The 17,315-nt window shown below is 36.4% G+C and overlaps 1 protein-coding gene across 1 annotated transcript in view; it reads left to right on the forward strand.

The window, feature by feature from the left end:
• Nucleotides 1–17,315, forward strand: part of CNGB3 (cyclic nucleotide gated channel subunit beta 3) — a 148,067-nt gene that overhangs the window by 49,318 nt on the left and 81,434 nt on the right. Inside the window, exons 4-6 of the mRNA XM_025922889.2 lie at nucleotides 8,342–8,487; nucleotides 10,504–10,656; nucleotides 11,720–11,928. Of these exons, the coding sequence (XP_025778674.1) occupies nucleotides 8,342–8,487; nucleotides 10,504–10,656; nucleotides 11,720–11,928 (508 nt within the window). The remainder of the gene's footprint in view (nucleotides 1–8,341; nucleotides 8,488–10,503; nucleotides 10,657–11,719; nucleotides 11,929–17,315) is intronic.

Raw genomic sequence — 17,315 nt, forward strand, 5'->3', positions numbered from 1 at the left:
TATGTTCTAACATTAGATGCCTTTCTTCTGTGCATGCACACAGAGAGAACCCTATGGTGTCCCTTCCTCTTCTTCTAAGGACACCAATCCTATTGGATTAAGGACTAAACCTTATGACTCCATTCTACCTTAATTACCTTCCTAAGGACCCTATCTCCAAATACAGTCACACTGGGGGATAGGGCATCAATGTATAAATTACGGGGGGTGGGATACATGTTTCAGTCCATGGTGCATTCTAATCAGTCAGTTTTTAAATTTAAAAACCCCAGCAATTTACTCAGAAGAGCCTAATAAGTAAGAATAAACATAATGACATATGTAAAATGAAAGAAAGGACTCTTAACTAAGAAATCTTCAAAGTCAGGGAGCCTGGCTGGTTCAGTCAGTAGAGCATGTGACTCTTGATCTCAGGGTCATGAGTCTGAGCCCCACGTTGGGCAAGATATAACTTTGAAAAAATGTTTTTTAAGATTCTTCAAAGTCAATATAGAACATGTTATCTTTCCTCATGCAAAGTAAGTACTATAAATATCTGTTAAATAAATGAATGAGACACTCAAAATGCACCAATTTTCAGGAACATTTTGTGAGCAGATAGTTTGACTCTTGCAGGCTGCTACTATATGGAAAAAAATGATAAAAAACATAGCTGTTGTTCACCTTAATCTCAAAAAATACCTGACACCATTAGAGAATTTAATGTCTATTGACATGAAACATATTAGTATTATGATTATTTTATGTTTTTATATTTATATGTATATTCATTCTCTTTCCAATTGGGCTAAGATTTTGGAAGGATTGCTATTAGTAGGTGTGTATGTATGTTGATGTGTACATATGGGTCTTAGGTTATAAATTTGTAACCTATGTGACACTATTTTTATAACTTTTTTGTTCCTTTAGTCTTAAAATGTTGTTTAACTATTAACAAAGTTAGGCACCGCTACATTTGTAGGCCATTACAATGTGATTCAATAACAATAGCAATAAATATCTTGGACACAACCTCCAACACTTATAGGTTAACAGAAGGAAAAATCTAGAGAGTGAACTGCTGGCCAGAGTTCAGAAACAAGTTCTGGAATCACAAATGCATTGTAGCACATTCTAGACAGATCAAGAATTTAGGTTAGGAAACTGCATCATAATATCCATATGTACATTTCCATTTGTACAAACTAATGTGTACAAACTATACCATATGCACAAGAAAAATGTGATAAACAACTCAAAATCTTCACAGCATTTAGAGGTGAATATGAAAGGGAAACCAAGTGAGGCTTGGTTGAGTTACAACTACACTAGCCCATATTTCCTTAAAATTTGTAGGTTTTATGGTCAACCACCAGATACATTGGTAAGAATCAGAATTTTGTACTAATTTCAAGTATTTTCTTTCAGAAATTTATGCCTACAAAAATTTTCACTTATTCAAAGCAGGTTTCTTTTCTTTAAATGTAACCTTTGAGAACAACTGTCTGAATTTATCATTAATTATTGAGAAAACACAACAAACAAAAAAGACCTGCTCCTCTCTCCCCTCAAAGTTTTCCCAAATAGGAATATAATATTCTTTGTCCAATCCCTGTCTGTTATTCAACATATCTTGAATAGGAGATTTTAAAGGACTTTGATCAACTTGAATTTTTAAAAAGCATTAAGTCTTTAACGAAAAAAGGAATTTAATTCTTACTTAAACATTAATAAGAATCAGATAAAGTTTGCAAAAGCCAAAGTTTATTCAAGATTTTACTAAAGGGAATAAATACCACTTTTAACTGAGTTCAGGAAATAATCAATGGAAATTCAAAATCACTTCGAGAACAGAGTCTTTGTACTTTTTTACAAAATACTTGTCAAGACAAAAATGACAAAATTTGCACAGTTTGTGTGCAGCATGAGACATGACTGATCTTCTTTTCCAAACTCTTAGTTTCCCTGATTTTTGTGACATTTTTCTGTCTCAGATCTACCTCTCTAATTGCTACTTCTCAATTCCTTATCTTACGCTACACCTTAAATGTCAGCAAATTACAAGGTTTGACCTCCCAATCTTTTCTTGTTCTATGCAGGCTCTTACCAGCAATCTCATCCACTATATAATTCCCACCATAGCCTCTAGAAAGGTGATCTTAGTTCAACATCTCCATCCAGCTTAATCCTCCCTGTTTGAATTCCAAACACAAATTCTCAACTGCCTGCTATACATATTTTAAAAAGACCTTGATTCTTCATTCACACTTCAAGTTTAACGTATACTGAATTGAGTGCATTTACAGTTATCTTACAACTTATGCCTCCATCTGAGTTACATGGCATCACAGTCATCCAGTTTGCTAACTAACTTTGTCACATTTGTCACAACAAATTTGTCACAACAAATTACCATAAACTGAGTGGCTTCAAACAACAGAAATTTATCCTCTCACAGTTCTAGAGGCTAGAAGCCTGAAATCAAGGTGCCTGCAAGTTTGGTCCTTCTGAAAGCCCGAGGGAGAATCTGGTCCACATCCCTATCCCAGCCTCTGCTGGTTGCCAGCAGTCTGTGGTGTTTCTTGACTTGTGGATACATCACTCCAATTTCTACCTCCATTGTCACATGGTGTTTTCCCTGTGTGTCTCCTCCCTGTCTTCACTTGGCCTTCCAATAAAGACACCAGTCATTAGATTAAAGGCCCACCCAACTCCAGTATGACTTCATCTTCACTTAGCTACTTACATTTGTAAAGATCTTATTTTCAAGTAAGGTCACATTCTGAGGTTCCAGTTGGACATGAATTTTGGCAGAACACTGTTCAATGTAGTACACCGACCAAACTTGAAATTTCACTGTTACATTAACCCACATATTTTAACTCAACTTTCTCCCTTCTTCCAGTTATACTTCTTCCACACCACAACTAATTATCTTTATTTTTCTCAATTATTTTTCCAAAATATAGCTAATAATGTCCCTCTTCTGCTTAGAATCCTGCTATGCTTCCCCATTGGTCTCAACTGACCTTTCAAACCAAATCATAGGTGATTTGGGATTTTACATTAAATGTTTGAGTTTTTATTATTCTCCACAGAGCAGCAACTGATACACTTTTTCTCAGGCTGTATCCTTTGCCTTGAATATTTTCCCTCTACATTATCAATCAAAGTGCCATTCGTCCTTCACTGCAAACTCATTTTTAAATGCCACCATCCATTTCACCTCATCAAAAGTAGTCACCCCTTTGCATTATACTAAAGCAACAACCTTAATGGGAGAATGGAGAATGGGTATCACTGGGTGTACATAAAAACTTTCCAAGAGTCTCAGTAAACACAAATAGTTTTGAAAGAATCAGTTTCAAGATCCACATCTTACGTATGTACTCTTTCTTAAAATTGATATCCTAGGGTACCTCAGTGGATCAGGTATCAGACTTCAGCTCAGGTCATAATCTCACGGTTCATGAGTTCAAGCCCCCTTCAGGGTCTCTGATGTCAGCACAGAGTCCGCTTTAGATCCTCTGTCCCCTTCTCTCTCTGCAGCCCCCCAACTCATGTGCACATGCACGTGCTCTCTTGCTCTCAAAAATAACAATAAATAAACAAATATAAATAAATAAAAATGGTCTCTTGAATACTCCCACAGACCACAAGTTTCTCTTTTCTGCCTCCCCTTTCACGATGGCTTTTTTCTCCCTTTGCAAAAGAAAGGCCTACTTCTAACCCATCTCGTTATTACTATGATGCATTCACCCTGGAGTGAGAAAGCTTCTGCAACCCCAAATGCAAGAACAATTGTCAAATATATGATTTTTTTTTTGCTTATATCTCTGATTGAATTTAAAGAAATGAAGACTACCACTATAATTTGATTTTTTCATCAGCTTTTATTTTAAATGAGTGTTCTCTATACCCTTATCAAAAAAATTAAAACAGGAATAAATGTCACTCTAACAACTAATTTTTTATTCTCCCATAGATACATATACAAATTTTAACAGCCTCACTCATCTCAATAAGAGTTTTAATAAGACTTTCCTTCTATTTCTTTACTAAAATTTGTAAAATGTTTACATATTTATGTAAGATATGGTTCATCAAGGAATTATGAGGAATAATTCTTTTAAAAATATACATCTAGTAATATGAACAAGAAATATCAAATATCACTTAAATGAAGCATAGTTACCTAAGGCATATCCATTGCTTCTCTCTCTACACCCGTTTGATTTTGTGTTTATCTCATGAAAATACATGACTTTTTATTCAGTCACAAAATTACCTAAAGAAAAATACATTCGTAGCTTCTGCATATATGTCAGTAAGGGAGAAGATGAACAAGGATTACTCTTTAAGAGAGCTGGGGAAAAAAGAAAAGATGAAATAAATGGACATAAAACACTCAACTAATACAAAAAGAAAAATATTTCGTAGTTGAAATATAGACATGCATTTGAAATGCTGGCATGCTTTCTAATATAATTTTCAGCACTTTAATCATGAGGTAGGTTTGCACAATAAAAACCAGTGTGATTAAGTGGCAATTATATGGTCAATTAGGGCTTATCGATGATTCAGGAAAAGAGAAAAAACACTCTCCTTAGGTCTTAAGGTTTGGATTAGATATTTTGACAGTTCGAATACCTGCCTTTACAGTTAATGATCCAGCAAGTCTCAACTTCACTTTTTATAGATTTTTTTTAGTGCACTGAGGCACATCACATAAGGTCAAACAAAAGGTTGGAAGTAGTGAGTTTATTTATTCAATAAGCATTTATTGAAAACTTACCTTGTCCTAGGTCTTGTGGAATATAAAGAAAACATGGTTTCTGACCTTGAGAACTTCAGTCTATAATGATATCATCTACATACATCTCTTTACACATCCCATATACACTGATGACCACCAAGGTCTTATCCCCAGAAAATGTCTTCTGGGAGGCACAAAATCCTATCACACAAGGTCCTACAAACATCTTAAATTGAACATGCACACACACACACACAAACTCATTTTTCCACACACCCTCTATATACAAACATCTTTGTGAGTTCCTCATTATATTAATGGCATCTTCATGAAGCTAGACTCTTGTAATCCAAACTTAGAAGTTATTCTTGATTTCTTATTTGGATTATTCAGAAGATCCAGAAAGATCAAATCCTTTTCTTTCTGGCTCTAAATTATTTCTTTAATCCTTCTCTTTTCCCGTAACAGTTCTAACCTAACCCATTCACTTGTTTCCTTGCGTCCATCCATTTACACTGCTCCTCTTCAACTCTGCCACTATTTCTGGGTCTCTAAAACTTCTATCTGCTCATACACCTCATTTGCTTAATACTCTACACTGGCTCCCATTAACCTATAGATTAATGTCCAAACTCATAATAAATCACGTAGGAACCATCATAATCTGACCCCACTCACCTTTCAGGACCTAACCACCACCACTCCTACCACCCCTGCCACCTGGCCTCCTCCATATACTTACTCTGTTCCAGTCACCCCCACAATACTTGCTGAATGTGTTATGTTTTTTCACATTTCTGAACGTATTATTCTCAATGCCTCGAAGGTCCTTCTTTCATTTCTCTGTCAAAGGCCTTCTAAACATTTCAGACTTAAGATGCTTTCTCTGTGAAACCCTTCCTTGATTCCCCAGGCCAAGTTTAGTATGAACATAGCACTTTGTACATATCTTTGTTATTTATTAAGTACTCATTTACATCCTTACTTCCCCCATTAAACTATGAACATCCGTAGGTTTACAGTCTAATTCATCTTTTTATTCCATTACATAAAGTAGAAACTCAACAGTCTGATGGATGAATAAACTCCTAGGCATACTAAGATGAAATCTGTGAAATGATATATATAACACTTCTTAATCAGAAGAAAAAATTCTAGTTTTGTAGACCTAATATCCCCTACTTCTATATTGTCTAAGATGTACCAGTCTTCCACTGTATCTCAGTCTTCGCCATTCTTGAGAAGGCTTTTAGAGCTTTTAGTGTGACACACTTAAAGAATCTTGATGCTGAGGGGTGCCTGGGTGGTTCAGTTGGTTAAGCATCTGACTTCGAATCAGGTCATGAGCTCACAGTTCGTGGGTTCGAGCCCCGTGTCGGGCTCTGTGCTGACAGCCTGAGCCTGTTTCAGATTCTGTGTCTCCCTCTCTCTCTCTGCCCCTCCCCTGTTTATGCTCTGTCTCTGTCTCAAAAATAAATAAACATTAAAAAAAATTTTTTTAAAAAGAATGTTGATGCTGAGGCAGGACTTTTGACATATAAAAGAGGCATAAATTATACTATGATAATAAGAAAGAAAGAAAGACACACCGATGGTCTGGGAATCTGTAAACAATTATAGATATGATATATTTCTGTTCGTGATAAAGAATGGAGATTAGTAGAGAGGGGCTCATACTAGGGTTCTTTTTAAATAGAATCCACAGTGGGTGGTGCCTGGTGGCTCAGTCAGTTAAGCGTCCGACCTCAGCTCAGGTCATGATCTCATGGTTTGTGAGTTTGAGCCCTGCAGGCTCTGTGCTGACAGCTGGGAGCCTGGAGGCTGCTTAAGATTCTGTGTCTCCCTCTGTCTCTTTCCCTCCTCCACTCACACTGCCTCTCTCTCTCTCTCTCTCTCTCTCTCCCTCTCCCTCTCCCTCTCTCAAGAATAAATAAAGATTAATTTTTTAATAGAATCCACAGATTACCCAGCTCCAATATGAACCCCATCAGTTCCAGTTTGGAAGTGAGATGGAAAGGGGAGATATGGATGTGAAGAGGTGAGAATGCATAGAACCTATATGGGTCTGCGTAGACACAGTGTCAGACTTCAGAAGGAAGGTAGAGAGAACGAGTTAGAAGTCTGAGGAAAATCTGTCAAGGAACTCAGATCTTTATGAAGTATACTAATTCATATCTTATACCCTGTACTTATTTTTTTTGTTTGTTTTCTTAGAAAGGAAGTGCATTAACACACACTAGATATATTCACTTCACTGCTGCATAAGAAATTATTACAAACTAGGTAACTTAAAACAATACCATTTAATAGCTCACAATGCCATAAGTCAAAAATCTGGGTGAGGCTAGGTTCTCTGTTTAAGGTCTCTCAAAGCTGAAATGAAGGTGTCAGCCAGGCTTGGCTAGTCTCTTACCTGGAGGCACCAGAAAAGAATCTACTTCCAAGCTCATTCAAATTATTGGCAGAATTCAGCTCCATGCGGTTGTAGGACTGAGGTCCTTGTTTTCTTGTTATCAGCTAGCCTGAGACAGTCTCTGCTCCTAGAAGCTTCATGTAATTCTCATGAGGGGGCCCCTTTATTCTTCAAAGCCAAAAATTGATAATTTCTCTCAAGTAGAATTGCCCTTATGCTTCAAACCTGTAACTTTCTGCTCTATCACCAGCTACAGAAACTCTCTGCTTTTAAAGGGCTTATTTGATTACATCAGGCCCATTTGTATAAATTTCTTACCTTTAAGTCAATTAAGCTATATAGCACACACTGATTATGAGAGCAAAATCCACCATATTTATTGTCTCCAGGATTTGCAGGACAAGGACACCAGGGGGCCATCTTAGAATTCTGCCTACATCATGATCTCACAGTTTGTGAGATCAAGCCTGCTTCAGGCACCATGCTATCAGGCCTGATCCTCTCTCTCCTTCTCTCTCTCTTTCTCTGCCCTTCTCTCTCTCTCTCTCTCTCTCTCTCTCTCTCTCTCTCTCTCTCTTTCTTTCTCTCTCTCTCTCTCACTCTTGCTCTCAAAATAAATAAATAAACCTTTAAAAAAAATAGAATTCTACCTACAATTCCAGGTAATGTTTCTTTTGTTTTTTTCTTCTAATGATGCAATTAAATGTCAGAATCACAGTCCTCAAGATCTAATAGAGTCAAGAATGGACATTTGTTATTTGTGGATTCCAATATTTCATTGGTAAATCTGTATTCCACCAGCACTGTTCCATCAAACTTAATTTTTTTTAATATTTATTTATTTTTGAGAGAGACAGAGACAGAATGTGAGTGAGTGAGGGGCAGAGAGAGAGGGAGACACAGAAGCAAAAGCAGACTCCAGGCTCTGAGCTATCAGCATAGAGCCCGACACGGGGCTCGAACTCACAAGCTGTGAGATCATGACCTGAGCCAAAGCTGGACGCTCAACCCACTGAGCCACGCAGGCACCCCCCATCAAACTTAAGTTTTAAATTGTTCTATTCACTTGTAGAAAGGAGCAAATAATTGTCTGAGATCTATAAGGAGTGTGAAAAAACTTAATTTCTCCCTTGTATGTACTTCTTCATGGGTCCATCTCTATCACCATTTTTTTCCTCATTTTGTCCAAAAAGCAAACCACATGAAGCCCCTGTTATAAATGAGTATGCTGATGCCCAGCTACACAACTTGGTGAGAAGGATGCGTCAAAGAACAATCCTCTACAAGAAAAAGTTGGCAGAAGGAGATATATCCTCACCTGAAGCCAGCCCCCAAACTGGTAAGCATTGTTACTCAAAGTACTGGAAAGAAAATAGTATGAAGGGGCATGTATTTTCAAATATCTTAGCTTGGGTTCCCCCAAAAGCAGACCCTGCGACAATGATTTAAGTACAGATAGTTTGTATTGAAGGTGATCCAGGAAGGTGAGAGCAGATAAGAGAGATGGAGATATGAGTTAAGACAATAAAGATGTATTGATGAGATGGCTTCTTCTGTAGGCCCTAGGACTTGATCCAGCTGAAAAACTATGTGGATCACACTTAAGAATTCTCCTGAGAAACCTCCACACTGTTTTCCAGTGGTTGCATCAATACATATATTCCCACCAACAATGCGCAGGATCCCCCCTTCTCCACATCCTCACAAACACTTGTTATTTCTTGTCCTTTTGATACTAGCTTTTCTGACTGGTGTGAGGTGATATCTCATTGTGGTTTAGAATTGCATTGGCGTGATGCTGAGTGAGGTTAAGCATCTTTTCGTGTGTCTGTTGGCCATCTGTATGTCTTCTTTGGGAAAAAATGTCTATTCAGGTCCTCTGCCCATTTTTTAATCAGATTGTGTGGAAGGTTTTTTGGTGTTGAGTTGTATAAGTACTTTATATATTTTGGAGAAAGAAGCTGGGGTATCAATCCACCAACTGTTTTACATTGGCTGAAGGTTGTTGCTGGGGCATGTTGCTAAGTCTCCAACACTTTAAGTAAGCCAGCTCAGAGAAAACCCTGAAGAAGAGAGACACAGGGAGCCCTCTGCACATGACCTCTGGACCTACCGTATATGAACAAGCCAACAGCAATATCCACAATAGCAAGTTTTATTGTAAATATTAATTAAGAATACCCTTTATACACAAAGCATTTATTATAAAAATATAAGAACACTATCTGAATATACAACATAGTAGTAGAGAACATCAATAAACTAATCACATGGGGGGCAATCATCAGCTTCCCTAATAATTTCAGAAATGTGTTTATGAAAAATTAATAAATACAATAAAGTAGAGCACAAAAGTGATATATATTATGAATACATCTTTATAAAAATATTTATGTATATATATAGAGAGAGAGACAAAAATAGAAAAAGGTTGTTTAATAACAGTTCAATAAAAGTTAAACTGTTAACATATAGAGTTAAGGGTTTCCTTTATAAGGAAAATTCTGTATAAGGTAAATTGGATTTTTAAAATAAACTACAGGGGATCCTGGATGGCTCAGTCAGCTAAGTGTCTCACTCTTGATTTCAGCTCTGGTCATGATCTCAGGGTCAGGAGACCGAGCCCCACATTGGGCTCTGCACTGAATGCAGAGCCTGCTTTGGATTCTCTCTCTGCCCCTTCTCTGCTCATACATGTTCTCTCTCTCTCTCAAAATAAACAAATTAACATTTTTTAAATAAGTAAAAAATAAACTACATATTGTATAGTAATTTCTTTTTGAAAAGAAAAGACAGTCATTGTATTTTGATAAACATATGTTGAAAAAATATTTTGAGCTTTATTTATTCATAACTTGAAAGATATATGCAAAACCCAAGAAGCATGAAACTAAAACCTTTAGAATGATGTAAATTTTTAATTTTCTTTTCAATGTAAACCTAAGGACTGACTTTATGCTACAAAATATGTAAGAATTAAGCTTGTACTTAAAATATCCTATTTGTGGTGTGCCTGGCTGGCTCAGTCAGTAGATCATGTGACTCTTGATCTCAAGGTTGTGAGTTTGAGTCCCACATTGTGTGTGGAGATTACAGTAAATAAATAAAATAATATATCCCATTTGTAACACCTGTAGGATAATTTACTAGTAAGCTTTACATCTGTTTATTTCCAAATTCCAGTATTTTCCTTACATGGATATTGTCATTAATGTCACTGTTTTCAATGTCAAAACATGCCTATATTGAGAAGGAAAAATTCTGAAATGTTCTGACTTTGAGAAATCCAAGCTTTTTCTCATTTAGCTAACCTGACTTCTTAAAAATGTGTTTATCTCTTTTTTCCCCTATAAAGCAAAGCCCACAGCTGTACCATCAACACAAGAAAGCAGTGCTAAGCTGAAAGAAGAACATTACTATCACATATTGTGTTTTAAATTCCAGAAGATGCCTCTGACAGAGTATCTAAAGCAAATTAGACTTCCAAGAAGCATAGATTCATACACAGGTACCATCAAAGGGTGAAATTCTCAGTGGGAGGGCTGGCTATTATCAAGAACTCATGTAACCCAAAGTCACCAATGACTTCTTTTTTTCCCTAGCCCACATTCTAAATCTGTCTAGAAAGCAGAACATAAACTATATCAAATATGCAATGGACTGTTTGGGCCTCTCTGGTGAAAGCAAGAGATAAAATATTCCTGCCTATTTTTAAAATGTATGCCAGAATAATGTGAAGTAAAGTAAATGTATAACCACCAAAATAAATAGATGATAGATAGATACATAGATAGATACATAGATAGATACATAGATAGATAGATAGATAGATAGATAGATAGATAGATAGATTGATAGATAGATAGATAGATAGATAGATAGATAGATAGATAGATAGATAGATATAAAAAGCAGTCCGGGGTCTATTCTGCCAGTAATTACTTCTGAAAAGAAAGCTCCAAAGTATTCAGCTATATGTACACCCACACCCCTCCCTAAAAAAGTAATTATAAAGTATCTATCTTCTTCCATCCTTTCACATTGTTAATTATTCTAACTGAACAAATCCCTTCCTGTGGCCTCCCTCCAGCAGAAGAAAGCAATTGTGAAAGGACATGGACTGTGTTAATGGACCGATTCTCTGCCCTCTCACATCAGCCATACTCATTCAGGCAAGATGTGGCCTTTTTGTCTACCTGCCCTGGGTGATCCTGAAGTTTAACTCCTGATGCAGAAAAGGCTTACTGCCGCAGTTATCCAAACAAGGCACCTCTGACTTCCCCTGAGTCTCCTCTTCCTTGATCCATATAGCACACTTACCTGTGGGGACAGACTTAGCATGGCCACTTCTTGGCAAAGAAGAAGGCCTTTCTCCAATGTTAGAAGAGCTGATAAGATCACTCAATATCCCTTGTAAAACCCAGTGCTTTAGACTCTAAAGGCAGAATTGTACTGAATGTTAATAGAACCTTTTACAGTAATTTTCTTATCTCCAGAGGACATTGCTCCAACATTACCATTACAAGAGAGTCTTTTTTAATGCTTATTACATGCCATTTGGATTTTTCTAGATCGACTCTATCTCCTGTGGCTCTTGCTTGTCACCATTGCCTATAACTGGAACTGCTGGCTTATACCACTGCGCCTTGTCTTTCCGTATCAAACACCAGACAACACACGCTACTGGTTTATTACAGACATCATATGTGATATCATCTACCTTTGTGATATGCTATTAATCCAGCCCAGACTCCAGTTTATAAAAGGAGGAAACATAATAGTAAGTGGGGCTGGGGAGAAGCAGAAACTGACAAATGAATATCAGATTGGACAACAAAAAAATAAATTAACAACATTGTTTATTTAATATCTGACTGTTTCTGTCTGTATGAGTCTTTAACCACTAAAAACCACCAGTATAACAACAACAATAACAACAACAACACAATCCTTGAGGATTCACTGTGTTCTGGGGACCATGCATCTCCCTGTGCTTTAGTTTCCTCATCTTAAAAATAGTAATAACAATAGTACCTTCACAATGTTGATGGAAAGACTAAATGAAATGATGCATGTAAAGTGCCTCGAGCTATGTCTGATGCCTCATGAGTGCATTTATTTACGCTGCCTCACCTAATCCTTCCAGTCACCCTATAAAGAAGATGTTATTGTCAACCCCATATACAGGAGATGAAACTGAGGTTTGGAGAGGGTAGATGATTGCTCAAGGCACAAAGCTAAGAAAGTAGTTGAGACAAGATTTGAACCTAGACCTTTACTCCAAAACCCATGTTCATTACAACTGCACCATGTTGGTTCATGTTGGTAAGTTTTTCAGACTTTGATAATATGTGACGATAGAAAGATAATACCAGGTCTGAAATGTCAAAAACATACAAGTACTTTACCTAAATAATGAAAAAAAAATAAAGTATGAATTATCAATGCAAAAAGAAGTAATTTAATATATATTTCTCTAGTAATCAAGCTTCATATAGTCCACGAGGCAGGTACTTTCTACCACATTGGAATCTACCATTCACCTCAATATTTTTTTAAATAAGGCAGGTATTATTTCACACATAAAAGTCTACTCAACCTCCTCAGGAGATAGCCTGATGTTGTTCGAAAGCACTAGTGTATAAGATTTTTAGGACACAGACTGTATCCTGTTTTTATAACTGTATAGTCAGCACTGAGCACAGCACCTGTACATAGTACAAAAAAACAAATCTAAAGTGTTAGGCCTTGACACTTTGGGAAAACCTAACTTAAAAAGAAGAGAAAAGCTGTCATGACCCTTTAAATCAGTGTAGATTCACTGCAATGTCCAATATAGTGGCCACTAGCCAGATGTGTCTGTTCAAATTTCAATTTCAATTAATTAAGATTAAATAACATTAAAAATTCATGTATCCTAGCCACACTATCCATATTTTCAGTGCCCAATTTTCATTTGGCTAGAGGCTACCATATCCGAGAACACAGAATATTCCCACCATTGCAGAATGTGCTATTAGATGGTACTATAACAATAAGCCATCAAGTTCTTCATCAAAAGAGCCAGACTGTAAGTAGGAAGCCACACAGCCTACAGACAGGTACAAATCACAAGCACAAAAGACACACCAGTTGTTTTGTGATTTTTTTTTTTAATTAATATGGCATCTACTGGCTTATATTCTTTTCACTCTTCCACTTTCCAGACTCATCACATCCCAGTTCTCATCATCAAATGCAGTGGCTTACCTCAGAAACTAGCATTGTTACCCTTAGGAGAAATTATCTTCTCTTAGATTTATCCTCAGTATTGTGGGAATTTCATAAGCAATCCTGTCAGTCTAAGACAGAAACAGAAGAATATGTTTTCACAAGCACATACCCAAATCTTAAAGCCTCTACTCTCCAGCCCCTTCCTCAACTAACTAGAAGGATGCCTCCTTTCCAACTGGTGTCCATGTCACAATCTCTGTGAGGGTGGCACAGAACAGATCCTCCAGTGGATCTGTCACAGTAGGAAGAGCAGACCAGTGGAATATATGGCACCATGGTTGAAACATATTTTTTAAAGAACAGAGGTGGGTTCCTTCATCTCCCAAATGTTTTCTTTTGAATCTCCAGACAATCTTAAATTATCAAAAAGCTAAAAGGAGTAATTTTGGTTATTGTTGTTTTATTTTAGAAAAAATTTTATTTGCTGAAGAAATCCTCCTATTATTTGAAAGTTTTCATAGAAAGAAATTCTGAAGGCAAGAGCTAAAGCTGTTACAAAAATCTATTCAAAATATTCCTTGTGTGGACTTCAGAGCACTAGTCAGCTCACCAGCACTATCCCCAGAGCTCACTGGCAGTTTGATGAATGATGATGATGGTGTACAAATAAGAAGTAAACAACACACAAAAAAAGAGTGCTAATTTCAACCTCCATTAGATGCACAAGGGGGGAGAAAATCAATGTTTGACAAATGGAAAATGACAAAATCAGTAAGGGGAGACTTATTTTCAATTTTCTAAAAGGGCTTTACACACAATGGAGTGTTAAAAACAAGAAAAATAACCAATAAAAACACACTCAACGGACTCTATTTAAAATGCATTATCACAAACTACAAATACAGAGCAGGAACTAATTGCTTTGTTTAGTTTAATGGTTTCTTTAATTTAGGATAGGTAGTGTTAGCCTTTGAAACTTGATTACATTTTGGTAAGAAGACTATGCAAGTTGAGAACCCAAACTAAAGATCTAACTACATTTAGCTATCTCTGCTACCTTTGGTGTACAGAGACAAATTATTCATTCACTCATTCATTCATTCAACAAACATTAAATACTTACAGTTTCCAGGTATTTCAGGGCTGGAGAATGGGAATATTAGTTCCCCAAGGCCTTGAAAAGTAGGTAACGAACAGATTGAAGTGCTAAAGGCCACAATATAGGGAATTGAAGGGTTTACAAGTTTTTCACAGCATTTATTTGCAATATCTTTATTCTGAAAATTGTGCTATTCAAATAGAGAACAAAATTTTGTATCAAAGAACAACTCTCTTGCTGTTACTTTCCTTTATAGACTGCAGAAATAGAGCTGGAAATGGCAATGAGGATTACTGAGATAGGAGACTCTCATACACACAACAATGCTAAACCTACCAATCACAACAATCCATGGAAATGCTCAGCGCCATCTAGTGACAATGCCAATCAGGCCTGCCATTATTGTCAACCACTTTTGGCACTTCATCTTCTCAGTTACTCTTTATAAAGTGACCTAAAGAAAATTAATCACTCCCTTCTCTGCGCTCTGTACACTTTATTCATAATTCTGTTATTTAATTGTTAAGTAAAAATTGGGTTAATTATAATATAGTAGAAACAAGCAGACCAGGGTCAAATTCCATCTCTGAAATTTAGTAATAGCATTATTTAAAGAAAATGCATTTACCTTTCATCCATAAAATGGGAATTATAATACCCACCTCATAAACCTATTGTGAAGAATAAGACAATGTGTACACTGAGGCCAGACTCTGGAGTCTAAAAGATATACAGTAAGTTGTTGAATGAATCAAATGAATGAATATCCACACATTTAACTTCCCTTATTGTCTCCTATTTTTATATGTAGCTCTCTTTCTTACCTGATAATAAGTTTCTTGAGAATAAGGACAGTATTCAATTCATTTGCCTATTTTAGGAACTCAGAGAGTATATCCAAGAAATGTTTGAAGGAGTGAATGAATGGCAAACTTGGTTCAAGAATCTTCTTTCCTTGAATAATTATTTAATCTGCATTGTAGTTGTTTCAGATGATATTACTATTTTTTGAAACATTTCTATCTGTTCTATGTGAAATTATGGAGTTTCTATGAATTATTTATCAGAAGAAGTAAATATAATCATACCTGGGTAAAGCTTCTTCACAAACTATCTGTTGGAAGAGGATTTAGGTGCAGTCAGCATATCTATCCTTCATAAAGTAAGCCTCCCCTGAAAAAAATGTTGCCGGCATAATGACAAGGCTTAAAAGAGAGAAAGAGAATTAAATAGGGCAACATTTTTTAAATAAGTGCCTAATTGTTAGCAGTAAGCATGCAGATCCTCATACAACTAATAATACCTAATTTATTTAGTGCTCCAAAGAAAATTTTAGAATCACTAGATGGCATTTCCTCTACTATAACAAGTTTTAGTTTCATTTACATTTATTCAATTATAGGATCATAAACAAGCCTAAAAGTAAAGGGATAAAAGTGCTAAAATCATTCTTCCAGGGTTGGAGGAGAGGGTGGTATTTTATCCTCATAGCACTTGAAATTTATCTGTCAGTCCCAGATGAGCTTTGAAAGAGCTGACTGATTTTACTCAAGCTCAGTACATGATTCAACTTAAACTACTGTCTAGGTCTTCCAGTGGCTAAATAAGTCATTGTGTTTCACAGTCAAATCATTAGATGAGCATGTCTTATATTTTTTCTAATATATTTCTGTAAGATACAGTATATGTGCATGGGTAAAAATTATAGCCAAAAAATGTGAGGGGAACAGGAATTGGTGAGTTGGCTAACCAGTATTTAACATTGCTTGGCAGTAGTTTAAAACTTCTGAGCTTGCACAGTCTGGATGATAACTGTTAGAAGACACTGCTTCCATGTGTCCAAATTACAATACTTTGGTCAGATCATCAGTAATACATAGACAATTCCTCCCTACCTATAACTAAAATATAAGAGTATAAATCCAGTATTAGCATTAATTCTTTTAGATCTGAAGAGTGACAAATGCTTCTTCATCTATCGCTTATCATATATTTATTGGGCACCTACTATGTGCTAAATGTTGCATTAGAAACTGGAAAAAGAAGACAAAGATATGGACCCCCTTAAGTAACTCACCCTATGAAGGACAGACAAAAGGAAAATGGTGAGGTTTTGTAATGTGAGTCATGACAGAGGTGAGCCCTAGGGGTTATGAGGTACAGAGAAAACCATGTGAAGGAGAGGACACCTGGTCCAAATCTTGATGAATGAATTTCCATTATCTGCACATCTCCATCCCACAAAAAAGGGGGAAAAGATAAGTTCCAAGCTCTGAGAATAGCATAGGCAAAGTCATGAAAGTGAGAAACTGGTGCATCCGAGGAACTGCTGAATAAAGTGGATATGGGATGCTACAGGAGGTGAGTGAGACAAAGTAGAGCCTTATAGACTATGGAAGGGAGTTTTTTTTTTTTTAAGTCATGTAGAAACAGAGGATTTCACATAAATGGTGATTGTTAAGTAATCTGATTTACTGAGATCATCTAGCTGCAATTATAGAATGGATCAAGGGGAACAAGACTAAGGCAAAGAGACCCATGCCAAAAGAAGAGAATGGACATCAGAAAAGTGTAGGAAGAAGAATCATAGAATTGGTTTCTGGTTGGATGAGGACGGAGGGAAAATGAGTGGTCTAGGATCACTGACCAATATAGATGAGGATGCTCATAGGATACTCAAGAGGAGGAGGTGGGAGGATGATTAGGCTTGAGGGGAATGAAGAATCATGATGAATTCAGGTCTGGTATAAATTAAATTTGAGATAAGCAGAATTGCTAAGTGAAGAAGACAATAGGCAGTTGTTTGTGTGGGTCTATAGCTCCAGAAAGTGATATTAGATGGCAGTAGATCTTTG

Source organism: Puma concolor, chromosome F2, assembly GCF_028749965.1.
Source record: "Puma concolor isolate L17-30 chromosome F2, mPumCon1.1.hap2, whole genome shotgun sequence".
Lineage (NCBI taxonomy): Eukaryota > Metazoa > Chordata > Mammalia > Carnivora > Felidae > Puma > Puma concolor.